Source organism: Ambystoma mexicanum, chromosome 5q, assembly GCF_040938575.1.
Source record: "Ambystoma mexicanum isolate Mex_15411 chromosome 5q, UKY_AmexF1_1, whole genome shotgun sequence".
NCBI lineage: Eukaryota > Metazoa > Chordata > Amphibia > Caudata > Ambystomatidae > Ambystoma > Ambystoma mexicanum.
Window position 1 is genome coordinate 1380403561 of NC_090933.1, and position 12559 is coordinate 1380416119.

Consider the following 12559-nt stretch of genomic DNA (forward strand, 5'->3'; position numbering starts at 1 on the left):
CTATTCCTCCCTCCTGGCGCAAAATTGTAATGCTGGTATCAAAAAGGGTGTTCGTCATCAACCCAGCAATTATCGCCCTATAGTGCTTTTGGATGCCCCTAGTAAGCTGTTTGCTCATCTCATCCTTAGAGGGTTCAACTCGTGGATAGGAGATCAAAACCTTCAAGACCCCTTTCAGACGGGCTTTATTCCCAGGCTGGGCACTTCCATAAATCTTACAGTTACAAGAGCCCATTGGCACCAGAGTAATCAGACACTTTATATGACCTTTGAGTAATCAGCCACTTTATATGACCTTTGAGTAATCAGCCACTTTATATGACCTTTGAGTAATCAGCCACTTTATATGACCTTTGAGTAATCAGCCGCTTTTTATGGCCTTTGTAGATTTCAAGTCTGCTTTTGACTCGATACCTAGAGATATGCTAGCACGCAAACTTTCACAAGTTGCCTGTCCACGATCCCTTTTGACTTTGATTGCGCATTTGCACACAGACACCACAGTCCAAATTCGGTTGTCTTTGGATGGCAATTTGTCTCAACCAATAATGACTCCTAGAGGGCTAAAGCAATTGCATGTTGGCATCGGCCCGTTTTAATTTTTTAATCATTTATTTCAGACATAGGCTCAAAATTTAAAGAAGTCATATCTGATGCCCCCCAAAAAGCTAGGTACACACCCTGTGCCATGGCTCTTTTATGCAGACAATCTCGTCCTTTTATCCAAGACCCCCAAAGGCCTCCAGAATGTACTATATGCACTTGAACTTTATACTAATGACAATCCTCTCACAATAAACACTGAAACAACCAAAGTTCTGCAATGTAACTTAAAAGGAAAATGCTTTCGAGTACCTCACAGGCACGCATAATTCACAATAGGTACAGTAAATGTTCCTACTCAGCAGTAATTACCTTCTGTAAACAGTAGGTCGTACCGGCGGTCTTGTACGGTGCCGAATCCAAACAAATGATATCTGAAATGTTCTGGACCCGATTAGAGGGTTCCTTTTGGAAGAGTCACAACCTATGTGCATCAATTAGGCATGAGCTGGGCTTGACCTCCCTCTACATTGTGTGTGTGTATATATATATTTCTGAGGCTTGTGGAATCTGCTTAGATCACATGCTGTGCATAGGCCGACATCTAGTGGAAGCTGCAGAGTATTACAGTTTGTTTTTCGAAACTCAAAAATGGGCGTCGACACAGGACGTGCCAGTAATACTATCCCTAGTGTGACGTCCACTGTACCCATGATCCTTCACGCATGTAGGACCCTCAGATTGTTTTTTTCCGCCATACTGGACGGAGTTCCCTGGCCTTAGCCATACTTTAGCAAAATATCGTTATATTTTCCCCATTCTCCACCCCAACGTCGAGTCACCGAACTTCCACACTCGACGCCGGCCTGGTGAAGAAATTGACCGTCGACAGCTGCATGACGGATTTGGGCCTCGGAAGGCCTTTGGCCTCGGCCCGGGCCTCGGAAGGCCTCTGGCCTCAACCATGCAAGTAGGGAGAGTGGGGGGTGGACACTCTTTTGGTATATAGGTAGATTCTTATATATTGCTACACTTAACAGCCCACTGCCACAAGGTGCGTATGGAGGGTACCCCTTTCCAATTCTGCCCCAAGTACAACCGCAAGTACCCTTGGGTTGACAGACACGCCATGTGCAATCTCTGCTTGCCGAGGGACCACCCCGAGGTGAACTGCAGAGTGTGTAGTAGGTTTAAACCGAAAACACTTAAGGACCGCTCGATCAAGCGTTGGGCCCACCATGCCAGGCGTCAGGAGGCCATGGCAGCGGAGGGCGCCTTCAGCGATGGCAGCTATGCCGTGCTTTCAGACGGCAAGGGCAACGTGGCGTCAAGAGACAGCCGAATGCAAGTCCCTGACCTCGGAAGGTCGTCTGGCAGGGCGGCTATGGGGAAGACCCCCAGCGACACAAGCGCTACCCACAGCACTTCCACAAAGCACATGAAGTCCAACCGAGACTCGACGCGCACGTAACTTACCGCCTGGGTCGTAATGAGGGCCTTTCTCTCCTATACTCCCGACGGGTCAGCACCCTCAGGTTCTAAGGATCCAATACCTCCAAGTAAGAAGTCCCGGTTTGAAGCCCCAGCACGGTCTTCAGACCCCTTCTATATACAGCCCTACTCTCAATATCAAGGGGATGCATCCTTTTGTGGGGATCCAGATTTGGGCATGTTGGAAGAGCAAACTGGTACGGGCTACTATGGGGATGATGAGGACCAAGAAGAGGAAGAGGAAGACCCTGAGACCTATGGAGTAGATTCCCCAGTAGAGAAAGAACCCCTGATTACCGACTCCCCTGTCGACAATCAACATCGCCTGAATGAAGTTCTGTCCCGAGGGGCAGAACACTTCCACATTGACACCCAGGGTGCTCAGGAAGAGAGAGACTTCGCCGAGGAGTTAGTAGGAGAAAGGAGACCTGTTGCACAGGCCATCCCTATCCTTAAGTCTATTCAGAGAAGAATAGACCCTTCACTCGTAAATCCCAACATCACCAGGGCAGTGAACCCAAGGATTGAGAAACTTTTCAGGGCAGCCCAATCGGACCCACTATACATAAGGGGGCATCTGAAGCCAGACACCCATAAGAGGGCGGGAACACCCTTGTCATCGTCTGAAGCGCCTCCCGACAAGGAGAGCAAGAAACTATATGGGTTGGGCAGGAAGGTAGCCTCCACTTCCGCCTACCAGGCAAGGATTGCCAACTCCACCACCCTGTTGGCCTTTTACAACTGCCACCAGTGGGAAGAAGTCGCGGCACTAATAGACTCCGCCCCAGAACCCTTAAAGAGCCAATTGGCACGAGTTTCCGCATTTTAAAAGCAACCTTTGATGCCGCGGATAACGCCGGCAGATTGATAGCAGAAGGGACTGTTATCAAGAGACACGCTTGGTTACGGCAGTCTGGATTCAAGGCTGAAACCCAAGCATCATTGTTAGATAAATCGGTGGATCCGGATCTGTTGTTTGGTAAGGCAGTCGAGGACGCGCTGAAAAATGCCAAGGATGAGTATGAGACACTCAAATCCCTAGGCCAACTAACCAATAAACCCCCTAATCAAAGAGGGAATGGCAATTTTCGTCGCCCACGCGGACAAAATTCCCAGAGAGGATCTAACTATTCCCAGGGGCAGGGTACACCATGGAACAATAACAACCAGCAGTCTACCCAGGGTTATGGCAGGGGTAATAAAAGAGGACGTGGTAAAGGTAGAGGCAGCCCCAGTAGAGGCGGCGGCACGCCTCCACCAAAACAGTGATGCTCCGTTCAGGGTCCCTTCTCACGCAACCCCAGTAGGGGGACGCATTTCCAACTTCACCCAAGCTTGGGAAGGGATCACATCAGACAGATGGGTGCTGTCCACAGTATCTGCAGGGTACTGCATAGAACTGTTAGAGTGTCCCCAGAACCATCCTCATGACAAAAAATACATTCTTTGGATCACCAGAAGATCCTCCTCGAGGAGATCATCAATCTGCTAGCAAAGGACGCGATAGAACTCATCCCGGGACACCAGGTAAACAAGGGTATTTATTCAACTTACTTCCTTGTGCCAAAACAAGATTTGACAATGCGCCCAGTATTGGAAATACGGCCTGCAAACAAGTATGTGAAGCCCCAAACATTTCGCATGACTACTCTCCAAGAGGTAATCCCCCTCCTAAAAAAGGGGATTACATGGCAACATTGGACATGAAAGATGCCTATTTTCATATTTCCATATTCCCAGCGCACAGAAAGTACTTGCGCTTCAAGGTGGACAGTCGGCACTACCAGTTCAAGGTACTGCCCTTCGGGATAGCTTCGGCTCCAAGGGTATTCACCAAGGTACTGGCGGTGGCGGCAGCACACCTACGCAGGGAGGCAATCCCGGTGTACCCTTACCTGGACGACTGGCTCATCACGGGGGAGACCCCAGTAATTTGCAGAACAAACATTCAAAGTACGATCGACCTCCTCTTCGAATTGGGTTTCTCAATAAACGAGAAGTCAAGTCTGGTGCCAAGCACCTCCAAACAATTTCTAGGAGCTATCCTAGACACACAGGAGGGGATGACCTTTCCATCCGAGGAAAGAATTCGGAATATACTACTGCAAATTCCACATTATCAGGCCGGTCGCCAGATAACGGTATGCAAAGCAATGCGTTTGCTGGGCATGATGGCGTCATGTATTTACCTGGTCCCCCAGGCGCGCCTGCGCATGCGTCCGATGTAGGAATGGTTGGCGAAACAGTGGTCTCAGGCAAGTTATCAATGGGACGATCTAGTGGTCGTTTCACCAACACTTGTACAAAGCCTTCACTGGTGGACAAGAGAAAATCTGTCCAAGGGGAAACTCTTTTATGATCCCGAGATACAGGCGGTAGTCACAACCGATGCATGCCTGACAGGGTGGGGAGCTCACTATCTCCACCACACAGCTCAGGGTCTCTGGTCTCACTCAGTGGCCAGGAATCATATCAACCTACTGGAGCTTCTGGCGGTATTCAGAGCGCTTCAAGCGTTCGAGCCCTACCTGCAGAATCTGTCAGTGCAGATCCGGACGGACAGCACTACAGCCATGTTTCTACCTGAACAAGCAAGGGGGGACTCGTTCGCCAAATCTGTCCAAGCTTGCCCAGAAAATTTGGATATGGGCACTCAGACGGAATATCTTCCTGTCATCTCAACATGTTCCAGGGCATCTCAATTCTCTGGCGGATGCTTTGAGCAGAGACTCCCTTCCAGAGGAACACGAATGGTGTCTACACAGAGAAATCGTAGAAGATATCTTCTCTCAGTGTGGTTCCCCCACTATAGACCTATTTGCCACAAGCGAAAACAGACAATGCCCAGGATTTGCATCCAGGCTCCCCCAACCAGACTCCCAGGGGAACGCCCTGTGGATGAACTGGTCAGGGATGTTTGCGTACGCTTTTCCACCAAATCCCCTCATCAGGAAGGTGGTCAACAAGATGAACAGAGAATCGATGAAGCTCGTCCTAGTTGCTCCCATGTGGGCCAGACAACCGTGGTTCCCACACCTACGCAGACTAGCAGTGTGCGAACCCATCAGGCTCCCAGGCTGGTACAACCTACTGTCCCAGCACCAAGGGCACAAGGTGCATCCTCAACCCAACTCAATGAACCTGGCAGCATGGCTCCTGAAGTCATAGAGTTTGGACATCTCAATCTACCACAGAGATGTATGGACATCCTAAAAGAATCTAGGAAGCCAAACACGAGGCACTGCTACTTTGACAAATGGAAAAGATTCGTTATCTGGTGCCAGAATAAGCAATATTATTTGATTGCACTTCTTCAACTATTGTCACATGCATGCTCCACCTGCTGGATGCAGGACTGGTTTTTAACTCACTAAAGGTACACCTGGCAGCTCTGTCAGCATACACCACCTCCCATAACAAGGTGTTGTGGTGGAAAGTACCAGTAGTTAAAGCCTTCATGGAAGGAGTTTCCTATTTCAAACCCACCACCAGGATGGGACCTTAATGTGGTGCTATCTAGGCTCATGGGCCCCCCTTTCGAGCCCATGCATAAAAGCAGTCTCAAACACCTGACTTATAAAACGGCCTTCTTAGTAGCTATTACATCTATAAGAAGGGTCCGTGAAATTCAGACTCTGTCAGTGCAAGATCCTTTCTTTACAGTTCATAAAGATAAACTGGTTTTACGCACACACCTTAGGTTCTCACCTAAGTTTATTTCTAAATTCCACGTGAACCAGTCCATCGAGCTTCCGGCTTTCTTCCCACAGAGCTCGGCTGAGGTGAAACTACACACCCTAGATGTGCGTAGGGCGGTCCTCTACTATGTAAACAAGACCAGACCACTAAGGAAAACAGACCAACTGTTTGTCTCCGTAGCTACAGGCAGAGAGGGGGATTGCGTCTCTAAAGGTGCCATCTCTAAGTGGATTATTAACTGTATCCAGCTGTGTTACTTTCTGAAAAAAGTCAGCCTTTCACGCCAAGAGCCCACTCTACAAGAGGCATTGGGCCACTCTGGCTTTCATTGCAAATGTTCCCCTTGACACCATTTGCAAAGCAACTACTCCGAGCTCTATTCACACTTTTACTCAGCACTACTGCATTGACACCCATTCCAAGACAGATACCCAAGTGGGACAAGCGGTTCGAAGACATTTATTTGCTCGTGACCCTTCTCACATCCCACCTCCTTCTTCAGGTACTGCTCGTTAATCTAGGCACAGCATGTGATCTAAGCAGATTCCACAAGCTTCAGAAGGGATACATTACTCACTGTAATCATATTTCTAATGCTTGTATCTGCTTAGAGTCACATGCGACCCACCCTTCCTCCCCTCTGAGAGAATAAGCATGGATGGTTGTAGTCTTACCTTTCTTTCTATCTGCTTGGATTATCTGTACTCACGCTTCTCCTCATGCTACCTCATGTCAGAAAAAATACAATCTGAGGGTCCTACACGCGTGAGGGATCATGGGTACAGTGGACGTCACACTAGGGATAGTATTACTGGAACGCCATGTGTCGACGCCCATTTTTGAGTTTTGAAAAAGAAACTGTAATACTCTGCAGCTTCCACTAGATTTCGGCCTATGCACAGCATGTGAATCTAAGCAGATACAAGCATCAGAAATACGATTACGGTGAGTAATGTATCCCATATGGAAGCTATGTTACCTCTATAGAAAATGTCTGATCGATTCCAAGCCAGGAACCCTATTGATATGATTGGTTATTTATAACGTGCTTAATACCCAGAGGTTTCTAAGCGCGGACCGGGGATCGAACCTGTGTGTGTCGTCTTGCTTCCAAGGCGAGCACGTTGCCCCAGAGATATCCTCCATAGACCATTGAACATTCTATCGTCATACTTGGTCACTTCAGAACATCACTTTGTAGCCAAATGTAAACAAATGCATCAGAGACATGGTGATCCAACCCGAGTAAAGAAAACAAATTTGCAAAGTGACTGGATATCTACCAGGGAGTTGTGTATTAACTATGCTTCATTAACAGTTGATATGGCATAAAAAAAATACATGATACCAAAGTCTGTACATTTCTGTAGATTCTGTAATAATATGTATCAACCAGAAACTGTAAAGCATCTGATAACTGAATGTTCTAATTTAGTAATAGAATTTTATATTTCAGAACGCATTTCGAGGAAATCATAATACTGTCTAATGTTAGAATGTGGATTGAAGTATATACCACCACTCGGAATGCGCTGAGAATTGCAACTGTCAGATTTTTGATTTCACTCAACCTTGATTGATCTGTTTGATCAGACTGCTGAATTGATATGAACTGACATCTTGAAACATGTATTGTAAAACATTACTGGAATCTAGTTGAAGATTTGTCGCGCCTTGACACACTTGTGTATAGGTGCGTTATAAATGCCATATCATATCATATCAATTGTGCCCTTGAGTACGGAGGAATATGCATCTAACCATTCTTATTAATTTTATTTGCTTACATGTTCCCAATTATCTTTCATAATTTTCTCATAAATTCAATATTTGTATTTTGTAATGAAATAATTGTTGAATGGTTGACGATTTACTTTATTCAAATCAATAAAAAAATAATAGTTCTCCTGCATGTCATCTCGGTCACACTATATTTTTATCATTGTAACACTACTACTCTGCCACCTATTGGGGTGCCTGTCCCCAATAGAAGGTACCCTAGTATTCAATGCACAACACTACTGCTGAGAACCATTCTGCCTGTTCCATGTGATGCCTGCGACAGTGAATGTGTTGAAACTAATAATGTGCATCTTTTTTTTCTTCTTCTTCACTAGGTAAATGCGGGGCCAGAAATGCAACAGTGATTGTTAAATTGTTTTGGACTGATGCAGCATAAAGTTTCATTGTTAGATTATGCAATTTCAAGACACCTTAGAAGTGTGAAAGTTTGGGGGCCAGTTGTCTTTTTTTTTAAGAGTATTCAGGAACAGTGATTGTGAAGCCTTTTGGATACATGGTGGCTTCCGTCCTTGCAGGCCCTTCATAGTAACCAAGAGCTACACTAAATACCTAGCATTACACACTAATGATAGCAACAGTCCGTGGTGTGCAGTAAGACTAGCCTTTATGTGTTGCTATTATTCCTGAGAGAGAACACATGTGGGTACTATTTTTTATACATTCTGAATGTAAGGCTTGTTTGTTAAATGATTTTATTTTTTAAAAAAACAACACCTGTCATGTGAATGGATAAACCGTATCCATGCACTGAATATTTTAAAAACTTCAGTCCAAAAAAAAGTATTATTTGTCACCAGAAATTACCTACACACAGGAAAGCTCAGAATGTTGGAAATGTCATCCCAAGAACACACTTATTGCCCACATGAGGACATAAGTGAAAATACATATCCATGCGCTGAACTTGACAGTAGTGCCCATTTGCGTGATACACTCATCTGCCACCAGCAAATGCATACACCTGTGAAACCTCATGTCTGCAATGAATGCGGGAAAACGTTTGCTCAGAAGGTAGGTCTTATTCACCACCAGAGAGCACATACAGGTGAGAAACCTTATAGGTGCACTGAATGTGGGAAAGGGTTTGCTAGGAAGGAACATCTTACTATCCACCTGAGAACACATACACGTGAGAAACCTCATGAGTGCTCTGAATGTGGGAAAGGGTTTGCTCATAAGGCATATCTTACTATCCACCAGAGAAAACATACAGGTGAAAAACCTTATGAGTGCACTGAATGTGGGAAAGGGTTTGCTGGGAAACAAGAGCTTACTCGCCATTATAGAAAACATACAGGTGCGAAGCCTCATGTGTGCATTGAATGTGGAAAACGGTTTCCAGAGGCGGGAACTCTTACTATCCACCAGAGGACACATACAGGTGAGAAACCTCATGAGTGCACTGAATGTGGGAAAGGATTTGCTGGGAAACAAGAGCTTACTTTCCACCAGAGAACACACACAGGCGAGAAACCTTATGAGTGCACTGAATGTGGGAAATGGTTTGCTCAGAAGGGACATCTTATTAGCCATCGGAGAACACACACAGGCGAGAAACCTCATGAGTGCACTGAATGTGGGAAATGGTTTGCTCAGAAGAGAGTGCTTACTATCCACCAGAGAACACATACAGGTGAGAAACCTCATGAGTGCACTGAATGTGGGAAAGGGTTTGCTCAGAAAGGAGGGCTTACTAGCCACCAGAGAACACATACAGGTGAGAAACCTCATGAGTGCACTGAATGTGGGAAAGGGTTTGCTGGGAAGGAAGCACTTACTCTCCACCAGAGAACACATACAGGGGAGAAACCTCATGTGTGCATTGAATGTGGGAAAGAGTTTGCTCGAAAGGGAGTGCTTACTATCCACCAGAGAACGCATACAGGTGAGAAACCTCATGGGTGCACTGAATGTGGAAAAGGCTTTGCTGAGAAGGGAGCTCTTACTATCCACCAGAGAAGACATACAGGTGAGAAACCTCATGCCTGCACTGAATGTGGGAAAGGGTTTGCTGGGAAACAAGAGCTTACTTTTCACCAGAGAACACATACAGGTGAGAAACCTCATGAGTGCACTGAATGTGGGAAAAGCTACCGTCTGAGCAGTCACCTTATTAGACACCAGAGAAAACATAAACTTGAGTATCCATTTCAGTGTACTTAATATGGGAAATACACAGAAAGTTTGGTTGAGCCTTCACCTTCTTATGCGCCAATTTATATCAATATCATTTGTATGTGATTAATGGTCTCTCATAAGAAAAAATTCCAGTATTGCTTTGTTTGTGAAAGATTCTTTATTTTGTAGCCCTTATTGGATGACACGAGTTTCGGCAACCCGCTTTGCCTTTTTCAAATCCGGGCTAATTGAAATTGCCACCAAAAAAAGAAAAAAAACATAAAAAACATAAACCATAGTTGATTCTTACACATATACCAATCACAAAAAACTCATATACGGTTGATGACTATTATCATGATTTCAAAAGCAAAAGGAAACAATAAAAGATTGAAAACCTGAGTGTTTTATTAAGTGGATGTGGACAAGTGTATGGTTGGGCAGTGCATATATTCTATATCTTTGTTGTGCAGAGTTTGGGGAAGTGAGGGTGAAGAATATGATACAAGAAGGTAAAAGCGGGGGGAAAAAAAGGGCTAGAGATCAAAACTGGCATGTCATGCCAGGCTACCTGTATCCCAGCATAAACAAGACAAACATTAGGTTAAACACCGTGACTACGTTCTCTTACCCTTTAGGTAATTTAAACACTGTGACTACGTTCTCTTACCCTTTAGGGGGTGAAGGGTGCTTCTTCAGTGGGACTACAACCGTGAAGACCTTCTCTCCATCGCTGATCCCAGATTCCTTTGGCACACAGATAGTAGCTGATTGTGATTAGTTAAATCACTGCTGTTTGAAATGCACCTCTTCTGGAATATTCTAAATGGAGACTGGTCTTTCTGTGTTAAGGTACCCATCCTATGGAACACTTTGCCTTAGGGCCTTATGCAAATTAATGGTCACCAAGATTTTGTAAAAGCTTAAAGACTCTGATTTGTTATATGGGGGAAACTGTTGTATGAATTATTTGTCAAGATTCTGCCGAGCTCTAAATGTGTGATCAGCTACTATGTCCCTTTACATTAATAATAAATGCTTTGTAGTATTGTTTCTGGTGTTACCTTGTAGTAAACTGCTTCCTGGAACAATGGTGATTAGTGCAGAAACCAAATTGATTTCAGTTTTATGTTGGAATTAATGTAATTTTCACAATTTTAACCACAGCAGGAGTAATGGTATGTGCACGGGATCATATTTTATTTAATTAATTCACAAAATGTATGTTTCATACAACATATATTCAATCCATATTTGGACGATGATGCTGGCTCCCCAGGGCTGCAATGGCCGTTACAGCATGAGGTGCACAACATTATCTCATCTGTAGTTGTCAGAAGCCGGCGATGTGGGGGGAGGAAATCGCAAAAAGACCTGGGGAAGAAAAAAAACAGCCAGTCTGCGATACGGTTAGTGTATGATTTGGGATGGTTCAGGCATGTATGAACAGTGGGTGCTCTGAAAATACAGAGGAAGATGATTCTGTGACAACTCCCAGGTGTCTGTACACCCTTTGGCCCCCCTCTAAAAGCACAGTACTCCTTATCGGAATGACAGAAAGCGTAATATGTGAAGTGGAAATGACTGGTGACAAAAATGGCACACGATGAACACACCAGAGTAGGACTCAGTGGCTACTTCTGGCAGATTTACACACTGTTCCCTGCAATCTTATTGGCAGACAGGATGCAACAAGCTGTGTGTGTGTGTGTGTGTGTGTGTGTGTGTGTGTGTGTGTGTGTATACATATATATATATCTCCAATCTTAAACCAGCCAAACTCGTGTCGGCACTGCCCAATTACCCATCGGGGTCGAAAGGGGGATTCAACAGAAGCCAATCTGCCCAACTACTGTCCCATTATGAGCCTCCCGTTTATTGGCAAAATCTTGGGAAATGTAGTGCCTACATAACTACTCGCCAGAAACCACTTCACCTGCTGAATGACCATCAGTCAGGGTTCTGCCCCAGGTGTATCATAGACGACCACTCTCCAGACAGTGAATGATGCCCTCCAAACCATGGATAAGGGTGGGTCCTGCTTCCTTGTACTCCTTGATCTCGGCTGCATTTTACACAGTTGACCGTGGCATCCTTCTCTTCCTCCATGCTGAGAGGATGAGACTTTCTGGCACTACCCTGAATTGGTTTACCTCCTACCCTCGGACAGAAAACAAGCTGTCATGAACATGTTACGTTCTAACCAATGTCCAGTCTCTTGCAGAATCTCAAGGCTCCATCCACTCACAAATTGTTTTTAACCTTTACATGGAGCCTGTGGGCACTGTCCCCAAAGATCCAGTTATAGCCATCCACCTATACGCGGACCATATTCAGTTGTATGAGGGTAAAAAGCACAAAGGCATTAGTCTCTGCGATTACCTAGCCAACATCTCATCTTAGTTGTTGACTGCCTACCTCAAACTTAACCCATCCAAGACTGACTTTGTCCTCTTCGGTTCCCTCCCTAAACCACACCTTGTCCAACAATGGCTCAATTATATGTGTCAAGAAACAGTTCTCGTATCAGCAAAATCCGTAGGCTTCTCCGTTGATGGCATCCTGTCCACCCAGAAACGCATAGCCAAGAAGGCCCAAATCTCTCCACCCTTCGCAAAATGAAATCCTTCTGGACAGTAGTGCAGGCCCTTGTGGGAAAATGTCCTTCTGACGGGGCTCACATGGTTCTCTAAAACAGTCTACTACGCTGCTTCCATGGCCACTGGTCAATCAAGGGCCAAGTACTTCACCACATGCAGGGTCCCTATGGCACCAAGCTCATTACAATGAGTGCTCTGTACACAGAATACAGAAAGCACGTGCCTCTAGGCCGGGTGGGGCCCTACCAATACAGGGAAGGCACGTGCAGAAGACAGGAGGAGTGGCAAGGTGGGGGCCACAAGGC

General features: G+C 45.5%; 1 protein-coding gene across 1 annotated transcript in view; it reads left to right on the forward strand.

The window, feature by feature from the left end:
• LOC138498184 (zinc finger protein 850-like) overlaps positions 1–10707 on the forward strand; it is a 346849-nt gene extending 336142 nt beyond the window's left edge. The window contains exon 5 of the mRNA XM_069622066.1: positions 8507–10707. Within this exon, the coding sequence (XP_069478167.1) occupies positions 8507–9699 (1193 nt within the window). The 3' untranslated portion in view covers positions 9700–10707. The remainder of the gene's footprint in view (positions 1–8506) is intronic.
• Positions 10708–12559: the final 1852 nt, after the last annotated feature.